Consider the following 22,170-nt stretch of genomic DNA (forward strand, 5'->3'; position numbering starts at 1 on the left):
GTACCTACATACCTTCCTCTTCTAATGCTGGAACTCTTTTTCATAGAGCAGGAAGGAACTGGAATTAAAGTGCATTTTCCTATCTGTGGGAGACACATAATTTTACATGTAGTGGAGGAAAGATGTATTAAGTTATCTTGAATGAAAGACCTTTTTAATTTTTCGCAGTCAGAATTTACAAATGACGAATGATGTGCTTCCATCATTATTCTGTGTGGTATTTGCTTTGGGGAAACCATTCAGTGAAATAATTGATGATTGTCATGCATATGCAGTGTAATCTGTAGTTAAAAGACTGCAGTGGACAAACAGACTTAAGGTGTAGATCAATTGTGATGTCCAAGGTCAAGTAATAACAATTTTCACTGCATTATCATTTTTTTTTACAGAAGTTAGATCTGAACTAGTAATGATGAGACTCTTAAGATTTCAGTTATACTATCAATAAATCCTTGGCTTTACGTATAGGATGTGCTTCCTCTTTGCCCTTAAACAAGATTTTGAGTGTAACATGAAAAGTACAAAAGGTGAAAAGATCTGGTGCATTATAAGGAAGATGTTCGGAGTGGTGGTGAATTTCATTACTAGATCATTTGTATTTGTTTTCTGTTATTTTTACTGTGATGGGAGGGGGAATAAGTGAAAAGTAGGATTCAAGTTGTGGAGAGAGAGGGGTAATTTATATAATGTCTCTTTTTTTTGTTCTTTAGCACAGAGGAAAATACTCTATGGAAGTGTATTTATATAGAACGGTATTCTTGTCTTATATAAATGCTTTCAGCTACAGTCAGCAAAAGGATTCTGCTCTAGAAAGAACTGTGATCTTAGACACTATAGCTATTCTTATGTTCATAAGCACGTCTGTTGGCATAGTGCCGTAGGAAGGACGTTTCCCATCACAGGGCAAGTCATTGTTTCTTTTGGTCGATGACTTTTTACCCAAACATCCATCTTCAGCATCGGCCTTGCTCTGCCTCTCCTTGCTTATGCTTTTAAAGAAGCATACAAAGTCTGATTATCACAATTAATGAAAGCTTACATCTCCTCTTTTCCATTGTTTTTAACTAAAATAGAATAACAAATCTGCTTATGAAGCAGTGAAGCAGTTTAGGGGGTTGAGTGGACACTTGACTATTATAGTAGTTTAGAATAAAATAGATAGGGCATCAAAATGGGTACTCAGAGATCTTTGATAGGCAGCATTAAAGTGAATACAAATGAATTTGTTGTGATAAAACACTTATTATTAAGTGCCAGTGTTCTAAGGAGGAAATTTATTATCTTATTTCATTGTGATTTACCATTTCACATACGATTATGAGTCAAAAGCTATAAAAACACAGATAATAGTACTTTTTCTATCATAGATTCATACCAAATGATAAATGCACTTAATAAGATATACTTCATATTAAGTGGCAGTTCCAAAGTACTTGCATGTAAGGTGCTGCACAATTAAAAATATTCAAACACAATTTGTTACGTGCAGTACACAAGGTAATAAAATTAATGGATGCACTTCAGGTAATGATCTGTTTCCTCTGGGTACAATATATTTCTTCACTGATTGTATCAGGAGCTTTTAGAATATTAAATGTGAAAAGATTGTGAGCCATTATTCCTAAAATAATAATGTTTTACTAGAGAATACATTTTATAGTGTTCCTTCACCTGATTGCTTGTCAACTTTTGGTATATCTTGCTGCCATGAGTGGAACAGAATAAGAGGATTGAGGTTAATGTCTTGAATGAAAAATGTTGGTTGATAAAGCTGCTAAAGATAATAAAGGAATCAATACTTGCTGTGAAAGTAAGTTTCAAATTCTTGATTTTCCCCAATTTAATTATACCCTCATTGCATCAGCTATCCAAATAGCTGTTAATTTGTCATTTTAAATAAGAGAGAGGACTAACTCTTCAAAATAAGCCAACCGTGAAGATCTGGACAAGTTCCAATTCTGGATTAGAGTTTGGATCAATTGATATACCAATTTGAATGGTATTGTGTAGAAACATTATTTAAATGAAAGCCAGAGAAACAAGAATTTAGTTAGTATACATGGCATATATATACTTGAGACTGGGACCAGAAGTGTCTTTTTGTTACCTCTCTGATCGTTTGGCTTAGACTTTTATAGAAAAATTTATAAAGTACGCGTAGTTCATTATCTTGCATTCTTCTGAAAATAACATACAAACGTCACATAGACAAACTTAGAGTTACCTGAGCAGTCTGTGAATTAAGAGAGGTTTAAAGGTGCACCCCATGGAGATTTTCAGATGAGTCTTCATTTTGCCAGGGTATTGTGTTGCCTAGTGGAGGTGCGCTTCTGAATTATCTTACTATACACAGCTCTGCACCATTCCAGTCTTACGCTTCCCACTTCAGTTATGTTAGCAGCAAAAGCATTTTTTTGTTGGTCTGTGCGCTTCTGGAATCACATTTAGACTCAAAGTTTGGATACAAATTAAAGATATTTTCACATATTTAAATGTTACATTAAGAGTGAAAGAGGAAGAAAAGGAAGAAAAGAGGATCTGAGGAATCTAGATTTTGATTTCAGAGTCCTCTCTAAATCCTTGAAAAAAAATGTTACAGGAAAAAGTATTACTATGTAAGAAGAATCCATGACTTCATCCTTCCCCTGGTAATCATCATCTTGTCTAAGGGTACTTTGGATACTTTGATAGCTGAAAAGGGAGGAAGGGAGAAGTAAATAAAAATGATCTTTTAATCTCTTCTCTACCAAACTCTTAGGTAGTATCTTCCAGAGTTTAGAGGTAATCATGAACACAGCATCAAGGATGTCTGCTCTCTGCTATGAGTATACAGCATTTTTATAACCAGAGTCACAACCGGAAAAAAGCAATTGCTGAAATATAGTATAATTAAAAACTTGTCTCCTGAACATGCCTTTATTCTTGCTGTTGCCGATATTTGGTATCTATGTGAGTGGTCATCTTTGATTGTTTTTACTTAGGCATGCTATGCCATTCAGCTTTATGCTGCCTCTTTACATATTGCTATATTTTAAGTAGACATTAAACATTAAGAAAACAAAATTTTTATACATATCACATCTGCTGATTTAAAAAAAAAAAGAGGAGGGGAGAAAAAAAGACGAGACCACTGGTGAATTTTACTGTTTAAGATGTGCCAAAATACTGTTTACCTCCTTATGCTTTATAAGCTTCATTTTATGCCTCTGATCAGCCATTAAACTGTGCCATACAGTTTACAGAGTATAGTGTGTATATGTAGCTTCTGCAGCCACAGCAATAGTCATTCTATCTCAGTCATGCTGGGCCTCCTATCTTTCTACATTTTTGCTTGTACTTTGTGAAATCATGTACAATTTGCTTGGCTACAGCAGTATCCTAGAAGCAGAACATGTCCAGAGAACTGCTATCAGGTACTGCACAGCCTGCTTCCAAGTGGGCTGTTTCCAAGGGACGCTCAGTGGAGCAGCCCTGAGCTGAATCCACAGTAGTGTTTGCCGGAGAGCTGTGGCGCTCCACAGCAGACAGTATGATCCCAGCCTATCGTTTAGTATGATTTACCAAATAACATGCATTAGAGTCATTCCCTAGAAATTTTAGCGTAATCTCAGATTACTTTAGTATTTTGTTTAAGGCATTTAGCTATAGTTAGGACGCCATTTTCCAACTTCTACTCTCAACAATTGCAGATGAACTTTCCTATTTTGTATGCCTAATAAAGAAATTTTGCAGCAGATTGAGATTATGGGATGCAAGCATAATGTAAACCATATCACAGGCATGGCAAAAGTCACATATATAGGACGGAAGTCTTTGTTTTATTTGCAACTTAGCTAGGTTTTAAGAAATACAAAAAAAAGAAACCCTGAATTTGATTATTTTGATAAAAACATAGCTTTTTGTTTTACTGGTTAACTAGTGCATGACTCAGTGATGACATTATTAAAAATGTGTTTAAATATACAGTACTACTCACTTGACTGAGAACTTCCTTAATTTTGAAATCAGTATCAGTCTTATTACTATATGTATCATTACAAGTCATGCCAGTAAAAAGAGGTTAGGGGTTATATTTAAACATTTCCTGAAAAATAAATTAGATGCTTATGTTAATATTATTTTGAACTTGACCTGAGTGCCAAATTTCTGAGAAATTATAACTGATGTTATTGTAAGCCCTCTTGGTTCATCCTTGGTATGTGTTGCCTTCCTCTCTTCACACGGAAGATAGACCTCTTTTGCCTCTAATTAATTCTAAATAATTTTCTTGTCTGTAATAACCAAGGTCACTTTTCCTTTATGAACCTTAATTTAATAATGAACAATAGATGGAAATAGGCAACCTACATCAGACAAACCAACCCCTGGCTGAAAACAGTCAAATTGTCACATGGTTTCTTAACTCCCAGGCTCGGTTGAATGTCTCCTGATGGCCACTGTGAGAGACACGGGCCTGGCCTAGGTGGAAATCTGATCTAAAGAGTATGGTCGTTCTTCAGTGCTTATGATTATTTTCTAAAATAGCATGTAATCCTAAACTTAAGGGTTGGATTATCAAAAACACCAAAATAACTGAGGAATCTAGTTCCCATTCATTTGAAATTAGTCTTTTTTATCTCGATCATTTGGACACTTAAAACCCCAACACTCCTAAGCATTAAAATCTAGTCATAATCCAGACTGTTCTGTATCCAACTATTGGGCATTTTCTCATTTCTTACAGCAGTTTTAATTATCTTTATATATCGTATCTCCACTTTCTGCTTTATTCCCGTTCTGTTACCTTAATGCACTTTATAATTCATTCCTGTAGCAGCAAAAGTTCCCTGACAGCAACTTAAAATACTTTTGAAATACCTTCTTCACTAATATGCAACATCTGTATATTCAGGGCTGTTTTTTGATGATAAATCATTATCTGAATTTATGAGCTCTCAGATACACAAATTGAATGGTGAAATTATTTTTTTCTTTGTGACTTAGTTATCTTTAAGTGTCAAACTTCTTTTCTTTTAGAGGGCCTTAATGCTGATAACATCAGACAAGCCTCAGAGCAGCTGAAGAGTCGCTGGATTGAGTTCTGTCAGTTGCTGAGTGAAAGACTGGCATGGTTGGAGTACCAAAATAACATCATTGACTTCTACTCCCAGCTGCAGCAACTGGAGCAGACTGCAATTACTGCAGAAAACTGGCTGAAAGCACAACCCACACCAGCAACAGATCCTGCTACAGTAAAAACACAATTGGAAAAGTGCAAGGTTAGAGAATTTTTTAAGTTTTTTGTTATATTGTGCTTCGTATGTGTTCCAGCAATTGGCTAGATCATGGCATACACTATTTCAATATAAAAGTGGAAAATGAACTTTTGTTTCCAAGATAAATATTGACAATATATATCGCAGGAAGGGAAACAATGGTCAAAGTAAAGAGGCAATAGAACATAGTATGTGGATATTTAAAACTCAGCCTCAAATATTTAGTTGCTTCAAGATATTTAGATGCCTAGTGTTAGGGAACTAGGCACCTAAACAATTATTTTCTTCTTCAGGGCTCTATTTCTTTGGTTCTTCATTAAGAAACTGTTGCTTATCACCTCCATTGTAATGATCCAGATCTGAAAATTGTCTTCACAGTCAAGTCCAAAATCCTACTATTTAGACCACTTTACGTGTTACACATTCTGCATTTTAATACAGGGTGGGTTGTGTAGTCAAATGGAGGAATATTCTCCTATCATCATATGACAGAATCACAATAGTTGTGCAAAACCAGTCATACTGATTCACTCATTCTCCCTAGAAGTTTTCAGTTGCATGCTGCACAACTGTAGAAATTTGTCTTCCTTACTGTAGACCACTCTGTGAGAATTGTGTCGTGACAGTCACACTTCTCCTTGTATTCTGCTTTTGAACTACCACATGGAGATTTTGAAGGGAGCATAAATACAATACCAGTTTTAGAAATCTGCTCAACCTCTGAGAAGGGACATAAATGTTGAGAGGTTCATATGCATACACCTGCCTACAAGCTAATATCGTTTGACATGAATCAGGTCTGTAATTTGAGATGTAGTAGTGAACTATAAACTGCATGGCATACTTATAAAAGTTTGACTTCATGAAGCCCTTGGTTCCAGAGGCTCTTAAACTGAAAACAAGGTTTGAAACCCAAACTGAGATCCACTTATGCTATTATTTCTGTTTTCATGAATTTCCAAGCTGGCTTTGTTCTTGCAGGAGTTCTCCGTTTTCTTGTAGAAAGTTTCTGTTAGAGCCGCTCTGCTACAAAGTCTACATTTGGCTTACCCAATGATACTATCCTTCCTGATTTCTTTTTACTTAGTAGTTGCAAGTGTCTCAGTGAGTACAGGATGTCCAGAAGGGATAATAGCACGGCCTCAACCTGCAAGGTATTTCTGTAAGGCTGCAAAAAATGTGCATCTATGGCATCTCCACTTCTTTTCCACTTCATGATATTAACCTGTATGTTATGTAACAGAGATGGGTCCAGGATTGTGGGAAACGTGGAGTTTTTAGTCTTCCCAGCTCCACATAGAAGGAATGCTCTTCAGGCATGGAATTTGAGTATACAATCTATCCTACTTTCTTTGAATATTGCAGTACTAAAATGACAATGGCATACGAAAGTTATTTTAAAAATTGTAAGAGCATCATATTGGGAGTAGAAATACTGATTTGTGAGAAAGATTAAAAATGCTGATGTGACTTGCTTTTAGTTTTACTGCTGCATTTGGAAGCAAAGCAACTTTTATGTGCATTGAAACACTAGTGATTTCATGGCAAAAAGATCATTTGTAGGATGGCTTTATCTTGAATTTTTTTATTTGAACATGCAGGATGAAATCATCCGCTTATCAACCCTTCAGCCTCAAATTGAACGGCTAAAGGCTCAAAGTCAAGAACTGAAAGAAAGAGAACAAGGGCCAATGTTTCTGGATGCTGACCTTGCTGCTTTTATCAACCATTTCAAACAAATACTTGCTGACATGCATACCAGAGAAAAACAGCTACAGACCAGTAAGTGTTCATGGCAAGAAGTCAATTTACCTGACTAACATGCAAAGAATAGGTATATATATTTTTCTTTCTTACTTTTGTATTTAGTTTTATTATACTAAACAAAAAAATACAGTTTTGATGGTCTTTTTGCAACTGAATTAGTCTTTCAGAAATTATCAGTATATCATTTATAGTATATTAAATAATATGAAAACAAGGGAAGGTAAATTATTCAGAAGCAAAAGTTACACTCAGTATAGTCCTAGCATCATGTTCCCTTGATAGCATATATAGGGCCATATTTAAAGATATTTCTTGACAACACAAAGCAATCATTGTTTAGCTGGATTATAAGACAGAGCTGTCTCTATCTCTGTCAGTAGAGAAGAGAGGAAGAGTTTAATTGCGGTAATGAATTTCCTGTAGGCTTGTGTAGAATTGGAACCGAACTTCATGAAGCTTGTTAAAAGTAGTGCCTACTTACTTTAGGCTATCTAGATTTTATTATGTGCTGAGCTATTCCTTTGTTGCATAGATTACATGACTGCTAGATATAACATTATTTACTATATTTTTAATAAAATGCATTTTTCAAAAGGGAGAAAATGCTATACCAAAACTGAAAGTTGGCTTTATTTCTGATTAAAGATACCATATATCTTTAATCATCTAGTGACTATTGTATACTTTCTGTATTTGATTATGAAATTAAGAATAAAGTGTCAGATAAAAACATAAATTAAAACTGTCTCAAAAGTAAAGAAATTATTTTTCCCTTTAAACCAGTGTTATCTGTAAATGACTGTACTGTTTTGAAATTGGACATAGTTCTAGCTCCTTCTAGTGGATCTTTATAGTATTCCTACCAAATTCTTTCATGGAGAGGTTTGCAATGATTTCATTTTAAAAGATTTTTTTTCAGCTATGCTGCGTTTTTATTGTGCTACTGTAGTTATTTTACACATGCACACACACACAAGCTGAACTGTAGAAAATGAGTGAAAGGGAATAAAAAGTTTATTCATGACTCTAAAGTTAGGCCATAAAATGGATAACATTTAAAATTTGTTGATGCCACACTATTTGATCTGTTGAAATCATTTACTATCCTGCCAACAGGAAAATCTTATAAATTCTAGCTTCTTAATGTTTTCTTCTATATCTGGTTTTGTGTAAGTGCTTTTTTTGCCTCACCTGATTTTCCTATAGTTGGTTAGTCCTGTAAGACAGGTGGTGTTCATTGCCTGGATTGTAACTTCACAAACCAGAGGCTTTGGTTGAGGAGTTCCTGGCTACTGCCATTCATTCCCACTCCTGGGCTGTAATATGCATCTCCAGTCTGCTGTCCAGCCACATAAGTAGGTGTCTTGAGGAGGCAGCATTGGACAGCTGGAGATAAGTGTCCTAAACTCATGGAGAACAGAAGGCAATATTTTATGTAGGCTCCACACCATTTCACTATCATCACTCTTCCTTCATTTATTCCTGAGAAATGGCTAGTCCATGAGTGCTCCCAGGGACTACTGATCTAGAAAAGTGAGTCTGGTCACTTAATCTTATGTTATGCAGGTGCTTTGCATCTCAAGGCCTTCAGCTCAAGTGGTTCAGCTGTCAAGATGAGATTGTATTATTCCATAGAGCACATACCTGTAGTGATATTTTATGTGTAGAATATTATGTCAATTACATTTTATTTATCTTCAGAATGTTACATACAGTTTTATCCAGAGTGCTCATTTCCTGTTATAACCATGCTTTACATAGCAGCACTTGTGCTTGGGAAACTGCATTAGGTATAATCCTCTTTCAGGAAGGTTTTGAGAATCAATTAGAAGCTGAAGCTCAAAAAAATTAGCTATGTTTGAATTTCTTCAGTGACTACTTTTCTTCTGTTTAAACCAGAGAAAAGGCCATATCCCACGTCTTTATTCTAGCTTTAGTTTAACAGAAACTGCTGGAGTTTTACTAGAACATTTTAGAGCTTTCCACTTCATTTGCATAATTTCTTTGCAGTTAATTTTTTTCTATACATAGGAGGATTTTTTAAAAGATGGAATAGTATTTTGTAGATTAGTGGTAATATTTATTCCTTTTTTCTTCTCTGTGCTATATCCTAAATGTGCTAACAAGATTTTTGAGTCACCATAATTATTATTATTATTTTTATTTTTTTTTATGGTCCATTGCTTCTTTCTTTAGTGGATAAGAGTGTTTAGATATTCTGGTCCAGTTTGTCTCAGAAGGAATTTTTTCCTCCCAAATAACTTTCCTCTAGTTCTAGGAAATTGCCTTCCTCATATTTTGGTTGATTTTGTTTAGGTTCATGAGTGCTTAGTAGCTTCTTTATGCGGTCCAGTAGATTTCTTAATAAAATATTAGAGATGAATTCAGTTTTTCTCAAATGTTTTTCCCAATCATTTGATTAGCATTTCTTGCTATGAAACCTTTAAAATCTGTTGTGTTTGGATTTTTCACTTTTTTGCAATGTTGTTTACAAAAGAAATACAGCCTCATAAAATATGAAGAAATAAGACCCCATCTTCTTACCTCCTAGAGTGTCAGTATATCCAAAGTTAATTGATCCTTTTGAAGCTGATATAGCTGTTGTTCTGGCTCCCACCTGAACACATTTAGAGTCATTTCTTGAGTTCCAGGATATAGAAAAATTAGAGGTCAGACAGTGCTTCAAACTATTCAGTAGTATACACAAGGGAGTGCAATGGGCAATCATGGGAATAATTTGAATATGAATAATGTGATTTCCCAAGGTAGTTGTTAGTGCTGTAATTGCCTTGGTGAAGAATGAGAGATTGAACTTTGTATCTACTTGTCTTGAAATGAACTGCTGCTGTGTTGGAGAGACTTCTCGGGAGCAGTCTGGTTCCTCTCAACAGTGGGAGGGCTGACAGTGTCAGGTACGTACTCCCTTGTTCAGACGATGTCCCAGGTAGCTGCCGATTTATTCCAAAATGTATCCTGTGCTGTGACTGCCCTGAGCTTTATGAAGGTTCGGTCTGGCTGCAGTGAACTGCTATCCAGCTATAGTCTTGAGCATGAAGCCTTCAGGTTGTTCTCAGTTTGACAAGACTGTTCTCAAGGGAGTTTATGGGGGCACAGAGATCATGAGCTCTAGAAAATCACTGAAGAAAGTAAAAACTAGCTTTTGTGGCAGATGAAATTAAGAATACAAGGTGGAGGTGGCAAAGGTCAAGTCACATTGCTAGATATTTTTCTCTGCTTAACAAATTCAGTATTGGTGCTTTGTGCTTTCCTTTCAAATTGTGATTCTACATTGACGGGATCAATAATTCCCAAAGGAGAAGCTGTTATTATTAGTGATGAACCATTCATCTGCATTCAAATGATGTTTCTCCTATTTGTTTCAAGAAAGGACTGTACAAGGTTTTTAACCTTCTATGTCATATCAAGATTATTTAGACTTTTTGTTTACCCACCCCATCTTTATTGTTATTTTGCAGGTACACCACTTTTCTCCCTAGTCAGCTAGTACAGTGTGTTAAACAAGGCTGCACTCCGTAGAGTTCGTGCCCCTCAGTCTTGGAATAAGTTTATAACAAACCACAGTAACCATAAAGTTTGATGGCCATTTGGAGTTTTAGTTTGTTGCTTTTCTTAATCTTCATTTAAAGTTTGAGCTGCTAACTTATTTTGATGCTCTAAGTGTCTTAGGGATGAGCTATAAGTGACAGTGAAATTGTTATGGTATGTACATTAATTTTACTCTGATCATTGTGTACTTGAGAAAGAAAAATTTAAATCATGTAAACTGTAAATGTCATAACTGCAAGTTATTCTTAAGACCTTAGCAGAGCTGAAGTATGGTTTAATAGTAATATTAATTTCTGTTTGGTTTTGAGGGATAAAGTTGGTTGCTTAGCTTTCTTTTAATTTGCCTTTTGAGATGAAATCTCAGCTTTTTGAGAAAATAGTATTTTAGTAAGTAGCATACAGATAATTTCATTTTTCTGTTGCATACATTTCCTCAGGTAACTGATTTTCTTAAAACAAAAAAAAAACAAAAAAGAGAAAAACAAGCTGTGAAATTAACCTGTATTAGATAATGCCCTCTACTCTGTAGGTTACTTACCCTTCTTACTCCATGACAAGTTTATAAGTATGGAAAATAAAATCACCTACAAAATCTTGCATCTTTAGAGAAATATTATTGTTACATTAAATCTTGTAGAACTGGAGAAGGCCTTTCTTTATGATTTCTTTTAAGAGGTGAATGAATGGAGAATTAGAAGTGTTAAAGCCCTTGCAGAACATCATTGATAATGTATTATGCAAGATTCTTAAAGATTCCACTTTGATAGTTTCTGGTGAAAGAAATGGAAAGGAATCATAGCTTTTATGAAGCCATCAATACAGCAAAAAAGCAAAAGAGCTTCCCAAGAGCTGGACTTTGATGAATAGGTTCAAAGATATGCATTACAAAGTAAGCAAAATAAAAGTTTTGGGAAAAACTACACATGGTTTTAAACAGTTACAGGTGCTGTTGAATATATTTTTATTGGAACTATAGATGCAATTCGATCTAGATCATTCATTTCAGAGTGACTCTACTGAAATGATCCCATAGATTAAATTTATTGCCTTTCTTCTCCTTTCACAATGACGTGATGAATACTGAGATTTGTCCTGACTGTAGGAGATGCACATTGCAGAATATCTGGTGTGATTTGATAGTTGTTGAGATAATTATACTCTCGTTTCATTCCTGGTTTGGAAAAGAATTTTGACTGGGAAGCCTGATGACATGAAGGGAAGCTGGGCAGAAAAATGAAGAAATATATTCTTCTTATAGGCAGAACTAGTCGCAAATGTTTAAATATTTCAGCTTACTAAAAATGTATGGTAACCAAATAACTATCTGCACACGTAATTTCCAAATTTAAGCGCTCTCTGTCTTAAATAAATAAGCAACTTTAAATATATTTGCCTGGCAGCTTCCAAGGGTTTAGTTTGTCCCACCAGAATGCTTTCCCTAAGAGAGGAATAGAAAAACTGTATTCTGGTATTTCACATTAACATATATGTTTTTTTCCCTCGGTGATGTTTTGTTACAATCCTGCCATGAGCACAGTGGAGCTGTAGCTTCGGTTGTGGATGTGCTATAGCTTTCTATCAGTTCAGTTCCTCATATAATATAGCAGAATTCATGTTAATACACTGTGCTGCTCATGTCAACTTCCATCCATAAACATTGGTATCACCTAGCGAAGTCTAATATAAAAATAAACATGGCTGTATGTGTTTGTATGTTATAAGCATGGGGATTTTAGAGATTCATACTAACTACAGAGAGACCCTAAATGAGATGAATCCCACTGTAGGTGTTAGGTTGACTTCTAGTCTTTGGTATCATGAGTTGCAAAAATAATACAGACACTTCTTAAATTTCATCCGAAAATACATTCAGGTGTTTGATTGCGAATGAAAAGGCTGATATATTGTTTGTCCTAAAAAAAATCTAGCTCAGCAAAAGGCGCTGAGAACTAGTATTTCATTACTAGTAATCTGGAAAAATGAAGTGGAAAAGTTATTGTTTTACTGAACTTAAAAGTGCTTTTTGGATGGAATATTTAATAATCAAATTGGAAAGCCACTAACTAGCTAAAACAATTTCTCTAATCCCACTTCAATCCTTATTTAGTCCTGCAAATAGTGGAGAATATGTTAGTTAAAACTGGAGAAAATGCTAGCTGTATTTGCTTGGTTCTTAAATTATCATTATTACTCACAAACTTTTGGGGTAAGAGTTTTAGGCAGTTTTGTGGAGCTTACTGTTAACAGCAAATCTGATGTGTTTTTTGTCTGTTCTGAGATACTTTTCAGTGTTACTGAGAATATCCATTCTTTTATATAGCTGCTTGTAGTTGTACACTAGTCCTAAGATTTGTTTTTCATTTAAAAGAAAATTATTATTTATAAAAGTCAAAGGTTACATCAAAATGTCAAATTCCATTTCATATTTTTTAAAAATTCAGATTAAGAGTGGTATACTCCTTTATCATATCTGAGCTGTTAAAAATAACATATCCGTTCATTTGGAGTGATATGTTTAAATGCATATTCTATTCTAAAGTTGGAATTGTTTAGATTAAATGTGTCACAGACAATACAAGTGTAACTAAGGAAATAAAAAGATTTAAAATTCTATTTTGATAGACCTGCTGATAAGAATGGTGATGAGATGGAAAATACCTGTTTTCTGTATTTCCAATAATTTATCTTATTACTGCTTTCTGGGTGAAGAATATATGCCACAAGGGAAGGAATTCTTGCCCTTCGTGGTAGCAAATCCTGTCTCTTGTAACTCCCCAGAGCTCTGTTGTAGGTCAGATTAGCCAAGATTTTGAATAGGAGAAAGTACGCCTTAGAGTGTGTGTATTCCACAGGAAAGAACTTAATGGACCTGAATTTGAGTATGTTGGTCCTGCAGAAGATACGACTTTTTCAAGTAGCATTCAGTTGGTCAACTAAAAAAAGAGAAATTAAAATCAGAAGTACATTCTACCAAGCACTGTTTTATGAATATGTAAGCACGCTAGCACTCAAAAATTTTGCTAACTGTGTTTGATAAAACTGCTTTTTGGACAGCTATATCATTTTTTCAGTATAGTTACTTCTGGAACATCAGAGACTTATATGGGAGATACAGATAGGTGTTACATATTTTTTGAGTTTTTATTGGAAAATGTTTCATTTCCAACTAGCTATGTTATTTGTCTTTATGTTTCTCAGTGACTATAGAGGAAACAATTGTTGAGGGCAGAGGGAGCAACTCTGCTAATGAGTTGCTCATGTCAGCGCCAGATGTTGTCTATTTAAGGCAGCTGTAATGTTGGTCTAATGAGCACGGTTCAATAAAATTCAGCTTTAATGTAGAAGAGAGATTCATCTTCTAAGCTTTTAACAGATGTCCTAACCAGAGCATTTTACTTGAACAGAAACATTAAGCACACAAACGTGGGCCATAAAAGGAAATGCTGTTTCCTACTGCAGTTTTGAAATTGGATTTTAAGTTAAATGCGATGGTTTGTCTGTTGATGTCTACACACATATATTTAAACTGATTGTCTTGACCATAGAAGTTGTAATGTTACCCTAGGTCTAGAGAGCAAAATAATGCACAACCGGTAAAATGACAGAGATGTCATAAAAGTTTCGGAAGTTTTCTGCTTCCATATTTCTTTGAAAAATCTGGTCCTGACATACCGTGCCTGTTGTAATCTGTTGCAAAATAGCCATTGACTTCAATAAAGCTAGGTCTTTTATCAAAAGTCTCCCCATATTATTGACAGCAAAACAAATAATGACGTGAAAAAGGATTTAATTTCTTTCCCTTTTCTTCCCATTGAATATAGTTTTTGACAGTTTGCCTCCTGCACACTTTGAAGAGACAATGAGTACTATACTTTTGTGGATTCAGCAGTCAGAAACTAAGCTCTCCATACCTCAGGTTACAGTCGCTGAATATGGAATCATGGAGCAGAGACTCAGGGAGCTCAAGGTGAGCGTTCAGACTCTGTGAAAGAACCTCCAAATTAAAAAATATTGAGGAATAGCACCCTGGCTAGTCTAAGTCAGGAGTCTGTTGAAGCCTATGGATCTTGGATGATTTCTATCCATGAGGGGTTTGGCCAAAGGCTTCAGGAGACAGTGAATACTTCCTTATATTGATTCCTAAAAGTTAAAGCATTGAAAATGTCCTTCAGCATTGAAACCAATCTTGTAAGATATTGAATAAGTAAAGAAAAAACCTTTGTTTGTCCTCATGCTATATGAAATATTCTTTTGAAGGTAGTTCTAGCAGTTAAGTATAGATTTAGTTTGTTTTACTTTCTAATGCTCACATGAAAGTATTTATGCTTTGCAAGAAGGAACATGTGCTCTGTCAGATTTTCTGTCAGATTTCCAACCAGACACATATGTGGGACGAGTTTTACCAGTGGGTAAAAAGCTTCTCTATATTTTGATACTGTTTTACTATCGGATTGCTAATGACCATGTTGTTTGATGCAATTAGCAGTGAACATGCAGATATAAAAATTAGGATATAAGAAAGAAAAAGGTAGATATCGCAAATTTGAGATAAAAATTGAAAAAGTTTTGAAAATAAGTTGTCAAATACATGAAAGTATTTCTAAATTTTTTAATTTTTCCCTCTATAGTCCGATACTGTGGAATGTGTAATCAATAGGGCCATAGAAAATTCCTGTCTTAAATAATGAAGTATGGTGGAACATACTAGTTATGTTCTCACTTAAACTAAAAATTCTACTTGCGTGAGAAAAAGAATTTAAAATTGCTCAGTAGAATTTGTCACTGGATACTTTAGCAAAGGTGACGTTACAGTGTTCAGTCCTTTCTTCAGCACTCACTTGTATTTGTGAAGTTTGTTCAGAATTGCACAGTACATGAATTAGAATACTATATGGTTCTTATGTCATAGGCTCTACAAAGTTCTCTCCAAGAGCAGCAAAAAGGCCTAAACTATCTCAGCACAACTGTAGAAGAGATATCCAGGAAAGCCCCTGCAGACGTCAGCCAGAAATATCAATCAGAGATTGAGGGGATCCTTGGCCGCTGGAAGAAATTGTCAGCACAGCTGGTGGAACATTGCCAGAAACTTGAGGAGCTTATGACTAAACTCCAGCGATTCCAGGTTAACAAAGTTTTTTCACCACTAACAACTGTCTGGTTGCTTGTGGCCATAATAATGAGCACAGCATGCATTTATACGCAGCAAGACAATAGCCACAGATTGAAATCTCAAAGCAGCACATAAATAGGAGATTTCTATCTACCGGGTACTCTTAAATCAGGAAAAAGGTGTAATAAGATGTTCCCTTGATTTCAGTGGGTCCAAGATTTTACTTTGAATTCTGATTTTTTGGCTCTTTCTACCCATATTTGGGTATGCAAATGCCAAAACTTAACTTTGATTTCAGTGAAATTGGTATTAGTATTTCTGTACTTATTCTTCAGTGGATGCAGCCAAAGTAGTTTTACCATGTTGACTTTAATGGATTCATTTACATAATTAATGTTGTTTGTAACGTGATAGTATCTTAGCAGCAAATGCGACAAATCAGAAGTGTACAGCTATATAGAATGGCAGCATTGGAAGTGTTTCTGTCATTGTGAAGATCTTCCGTTTAGACTAACTCATAGATCACATGTATCAATATTATACAAGTAAATGACAGTAGAATATAGGGGATGTCTACGGCTTAGATGATCTGAGGCTTGCAATATGTTCCTTTTTAACATATTCCTATTCTATTTCTGTGTAATTTCAAGGGACAAGTTTTAAGTAATTTCAGATTAACTAATTATGAAAATGCAGAAAGTATTTTTACTTTTTTTCTCTCCCTCCTCACATGCAAATAAACACTTATATTACCCATAGAGGATATGACCAAGAAAATTCTGAAGGTTCAAGTTCTGCAGCTATACTCAAAACTATTTTCTCAAAGTATATTTCTCTGCAGTGTTGTCTCTCTCTTTCTATTTCTTCTTCTTACAATATCATATATTTCAGTCCTGGGCCTTGGTTTGCTTGTAGGAGAATATGATACATCATTAGTTTCGTGTTATGAAATAGAGCACAATAGCGTATGAGCCATAATTGTTATTTGCAGTTTAATTCAATAGAGTTGTGTGGTCAGGAATAAATTTTCTGTCAGCAGGTCGAGGTATACTTATACTTCTGCTTTTGTAGAGGAAAAAACGTTTTAGAAAAGAAGAAAGTATTCGTTAATTTGATACTCTTTTCATCAGTATTTAGACAAGCAAAACAGATCAAAAGAGAAGAACAAATATGATCAGTATCATTTATAATTTACCTACTGAAATACTTTAATTAGTACTCTATTATAATATAGTTATAGTAATCATGTAATAATTTGTGCTCTAAATTTTAACTTTGGCTCCATAGTTACATCTCTTAAGTTTGAGGCTAGCCATGAAATGAAGTTTAATAACAAGCCTTGAAGTTATTAGTATAGTGAAATATTTGCAATTGCACAAAATAGAACAATACTCTTTGCTAGAGTAATTCCAGCTTTTTTTTTTTTTTTCCCCTCCCTGAATTTTCTGCATAGAAGTGTAGGGAGGTTCCATCACTATCCTTAAAAGGAGAATGTGCTGAACATCATTACCCTGCTCTGTAGAGCATAGATTTTTAAAAGTTGTGTGAGCTATTGTTGAGTACAAAGTCTTAGCTTTTGCATTTATTGCTGAAATAACTGTAGTATACAGCTGATATAAAACTCATTGTCTTTTCAACTCCTTGAATGATTACTTATCTTCCTGATGCTTGTTTTAGCGGTTGTGTTTCATGGAATGTGTCTGTAAGGGATATGATGAAATCAGTGTTGATGATAAAATACATTTATAGTCTCATTCAAGTCATATATCTGATCTTCATTGGTAGCTGGAGACTGATCTTTTTTTAAAATAAACCCCATCAGATCTATGTTTTTTGTCATTAATGAACTAATGAATTAATGTATTCAAGTAAAGGTTTTAAAATTTCATCACAAAATATGATTCCGAGCTATTTTTACTCAGTGATAATTGAATGCACTGTTGACACTTCAACAGAGTTTTGGTAATTGCCATTCTGAACTATACTGATAATTTTGTGTAACTTTTTTTATCAATTCAATTCATTTTCCACAGTAGCTTGTTGTTATTAAATATGTCACCCACATCATGCAAATGCTCCCATTGGTTATCTACCTTGTAATAGTTGTTAAAGCTTTTTTGGACACATTTAGGGCCCATCTGTATTCTAATGAAATGTTTCTTTTTTGTAATTTAATTCAACACTTTTTCGGTTTATAATATCTATATATACTTCACTCCTGGTGAAAATACAGTTTGATGAACAAACGCATTATAAATTGCTTTTGAAATTTTAGCAATTTATCACTTTTATTTTAACATGTGCATCTCAGTGTATGCTTTCAGTGACATTTTAAAGTAATTTTAAGTGATATTTTTTAAAGAGCAGTCTAAACTTCTCATTGACTGTAAGATTAAACAAAAGCTTTCATTTCCAAGACTGAGGAAATTTGGAAATGGTTCTCTTGACAGGTCATCAAATCTCATTCTGCTTTCTATGGTGTCAGATTGTCCATGTAATGCTGCCTTGGACTGGTAGGGTTGCTTATTTGCAAGGATTTGATGTTTGGCACTTTTTTTTTTTTTTTTTTTTTTTTTAATTACAGGGGTTGATTAAAGAATATGGAAAGCAAATTACTGATTACAAAGATTCTTGTGCTGGAGACGATAACTGAGAATCAGTCTCTCAAAATCTATTTTCAGCTCTCTCACTGAGTCATTATATGATTTGAGTTTCTCAAGTGAATCTGTTTCAGTTACTGTAGAACTACTTTTTTTATTTTGAGTGGTGATGGAGCTTTTCTGTGTTGTGTTCTGGGAGAGCTATAGGCAATAAAACATGCAACTTCTAGAATGAGCATGAAAATTATAGTGAAGTCATGAGGTTTTATTAGGTGAGGCTGAATTAATTGCTTAGTATAAGTAGTCTGAAGCAGTACAAGAAAATGGTAAACACACATGCATGCACATGGCATCTAAACACAAACAATATTTGGAAGGTATAAACTTGAGAGGCTGAAAGTTGCCCGTTCCTAGACACACAGGCAAAAATGATCAGAGTGCAGGCTAAGAATGAATGACAGTCCTAGATAAAATTGGCTTTGCCTGTTTGCTGTGTTTGTATTTTTCAGAGTATTTTCAGACAGTTCAATAATCTTGGAATTACATTGCAATGAATTTAAGTCATAGTGCCAGGTCGAATTGTGCTATCAGCAGTCAGTCTCTGTGTGATGCAATAAAATGTCTTTTTAATAAACAGAATGACACTAAAACATTGAAGAAGTGGATGGCTGAAGTGGATGTTTTTTTGAAAGAAGAGTGGCCTGCCCTTGGTGATTCGGAAGCTCTGGAAAAACAGCTTGAACAGTGTACAGTGAGTATTACCTGCCTGCTTGATGATTGTTTGTTTCTTCTATATGTTGTTAGTGTATATAGCAGTGACACAAATGATCACTGTTCCTAAAAATAGATTTATATTGTAAGGAGTTTTCTTTCTGCAATGTGCTTGAGCCTCTTTCATTTCCTGGGTTTGAAGGAAAGTTCTGTAAAAACCGGTAGCCTTGAAAACGGCAAGAAGGCACACTGTGACCGTATCATTATGTATTTATAGCAGAAGGAAAACAATAACAAGAGGGTACTCGCAGCAAATAATAAGTTAGTAGCCTCTGGAAACTTAGGATATGTGTTTATTTAGTTTATTGAGTTTACAAAAACTCCATGTATATTTATTATATGCTACGCAATCTGTGCCAGAAGGTCTTTTTCTGCATCTATTACTCACACATGATTTACAGGCTCTTCTGACTGTACCAAAAGAACTTGCATGTATAGTGAATTATACCTGTTTTTCTCACTAAACTTACAAGTTCCAGGATTTTCTCCCAGCAGAGTTTTAAAGCATCATGAAGTAGTGGTATTTCTATCACAAGGTTTACAAATTCTTCTGCCTGTCCCAACAGAGCGTGTAATTGCAGTGAATCTTGTAACCCATAATAGTCCCTGGCTGCATGTTTAAAGGGATTTACAAGTTCTGTAAATGTTATGGCAGGAGGTGTAATTATTATGAATCATATATATTGGCTTTACAGGACTATGAGCTCCTCAGAGTTTCTCTGTGTTTATGTTACCTCTTATTTAAATAAAAATGAGCATTAATTATAGAAGAGAAGTCTTATCTTTTACACAGTTGTAAATTCCATGCAACTCCTTTGAAATCTCTCACCTAGATTTATAAACAATTCACACAAATATTACCCGCTGTTGTCAGATACATAATAAAGTTAATAAAGTCGTCATCATCATGTGTTTACATTTCCAGCCTGTTCTACTGTGTAAGAAGCTCAGGTAACATCAGAACCACTACAGAAGGCCTTAGGAAGTAAGATTTGAGGTGGCTTAAGTCCTAGTGCAAGTTGGAACTACCTCAAGGTTTAAATAATATTCAACCGCCTGCCTATGTTTCTTACAGCTAAATTCTAATAACTAGAAATAACCTGAGAATATCACGATTTAGATCATTTTAAGGAAGCTATCAGGTCAGTTACCAGCCTAAGGGTAATGTCGACATAGTTAAGTAAAATGGCTTCAAAATAATTTTGATGGGATGTTCTTTCACAAATATGAGAAAAACATTTATGCAGTAATACTGTAATACCATTTAAAACTTTATAGGATACATTTTGCAACTTTATCTTATATAGAATAGCTTATCATAGTGCAATTGCTCATTCCTTTCTTGAGTTCATCTCCATAGTAAAGTGTGTTAGTTGTGCTCATATTGTCTAGAGATCTGGACCAAGCACATATCAGAATCTCTTGTAGACACATTTTTATAGGAATGGTATATCTGAAATACTTTATAGGAATACTACTTTCCTAATCTTCTGCTATTCCTTTAGGCTTTAGTAAATGATATCCAGACAATCCAGCCCAGTTTGAACAGTGTTAATGAGGCTGGGAAGAAAATGAAGAGTGAAGCAGAGCCAGAATTTGCTTCCAGAATAGAGAGAGAACTAAAGGAACTCAATGCTCAGTGGGAACACATTTGCCAACAGGTATCGAGTCTCTTGCTGTGACTGGTTCTTTTTAAATGAATATGCAGTTTTCTCATTGGCAGAATTTCTCCTCCTGTGAGTATCCAGTAGACACGAAACAGAATCTAGACCTACTGCATCTTGCTCACATGTCATTACACTAGATGAAAATTCACAAGATATTGAAACAGCAAAGAATTCAGAGTTCAATAACCTGGAATTACAAATGTGTGCACATATGCATCTATGTAAATTACACTCTCCAGTGGCCACCAGTCAGGATCAGCTTGCCTAACTCAAGTAAAACTTTTCCTTGGAAAAGCTGTGGAACATTCTATATAGAGAAAACCAAAGAAAAAACAAGATGATGATTAATGCTTTTCTTTAGATGTACGAAGTGTCTCAAGTTTTAAAACAATTTTCTGGCCTACCATTGCTTATTACTGCTCATCAATATGTTTCTTCCCATTCACTGTGTTACATATATCTGTTTAAAGAAAAGAACAAGTTTTCTGATAACTTTGGCATTTTTCCTATGGAATAACTAATCTCATCTCAACTGGAAAACCAGACACAGAAAGGAAAAGTTTATTATATTTAAACCAAGAAAAGAAAGAAACACCTCTAAGGTGATGATTTTGGAGTTAGTAGCTCTTTATAGCTTTTTCTTCCATTAATTTGTCAAATGTCTTTTTGGCTCCAAAGAGTCCAGTGTTTGCCTTTGTGAAATACAGCTCGACTATGATATACGTGAAAAATTTTTACATGATATTATGTAATGGCGTTACCACTGATAACATGTAACTGACTTTGATGATCTTTCACTACCAAGTGCCATGTTCTAAAGTAGTACAGGGTATGTTAAAAAGATGTCCCACCCCAGGAGAAATAGAGTTAACTCCAGACTCAATAGCCAGAAATAGTGCTGTACTTGAGCTAAGGAGACATAGTGAGAAATGTAAGGGCTTCAGTTACTTTGAAATAAGAGATGAAACCCTCTAAAAGTCAGAATTCAGAAGATATGCAGTACCCATTTTATAGACAGAGAAATTGAAGCTGGTATCATATGAATTACTTTACATATGCAGAATAACTTCCTTATATTTTTCTGGTAGACAGAGTTATAGAAAAAAAAATCTTGGAAATCTGAAAGACATTTTATTGACCCAATTCTGTAGGCTTTCCCCTTTGACTAATGTGAAGTTTTTAATTGCTTATTTTTGTAGCATTAATACCACTTTTCTTCCACAGAAATTTCAAGTAAAGTCCTGTAAATGTCATGAAATGTAAAGTTCAAGTAAAGTTTATGTCTTTTACAGTTTTCTTCTGACTTCCCTGATAATCTTCCTATAACAGTTCTAGCCAATATACTGTTCAAATCATTGCTTCTCAGCAGCCATTTGTAACACAGCTTCTTCAGCAATAACATTTAAAATATACAAGAAAGAGTAAATGTAAAA

At 34.7% G+C, this 22,170-nt stretch overlaps 1 protein-coding gene across 9 annotated transcripts in view; it reads left to right on the forward strand.

Moving 5' to 3' along the window:
- DMD (dystrophin) overlaps positions 1–22,170 on the forward strand; it is a 1,316,184-nt gene that overhangs the window by 543,019 nt on the left and 750,995 nt on the right. For all 9 annotated transcript variants that reach the window (XM_026096811.2, XM_064497835.1, XM_064497804.1 and 6 more), the window contains 6 exons: positions 5,017–5,258; positions 6,857–7,037; positions 14,411–14,556; positions 15,499–15,711; positions 18,937–19,050; positions 20,576–20,731. In XM_026096811.2, coding sequence (XP_025952596.2) covers positions 5,017–5,258; positions 6,857–7,037; positions 14,411–14,556; positions 15,499–15,711; positions 18,937–19,050; positions 20,576–20,731 — 1,052 coding nt within the window. The remainder of the gene's footprint in view (positions 1–5,016; positions 5,259–6,856; positions 7,038–14,410; positions 14,557–15,498; positions 15,712–18,936; positions 19,051–20,575; positions 20,732–22,170) is intronic.

This window comes from Dromaius novaehollandiae, chromosome 1 (assembly GCF_036370855.1).
Source record: "Dromaius novaehollandiae isolate bDroNov1 chromosome 1, bDroNov1.hap1, whole genome shotgun sequence".
Taxonomy (NCBI): domain Eukaryota; kingdom Metazoa; phylum Chordata; class Aves; order Casuariiformes; family Dromaiidae; genus Dromaius; species Dromaius novaehollandiae.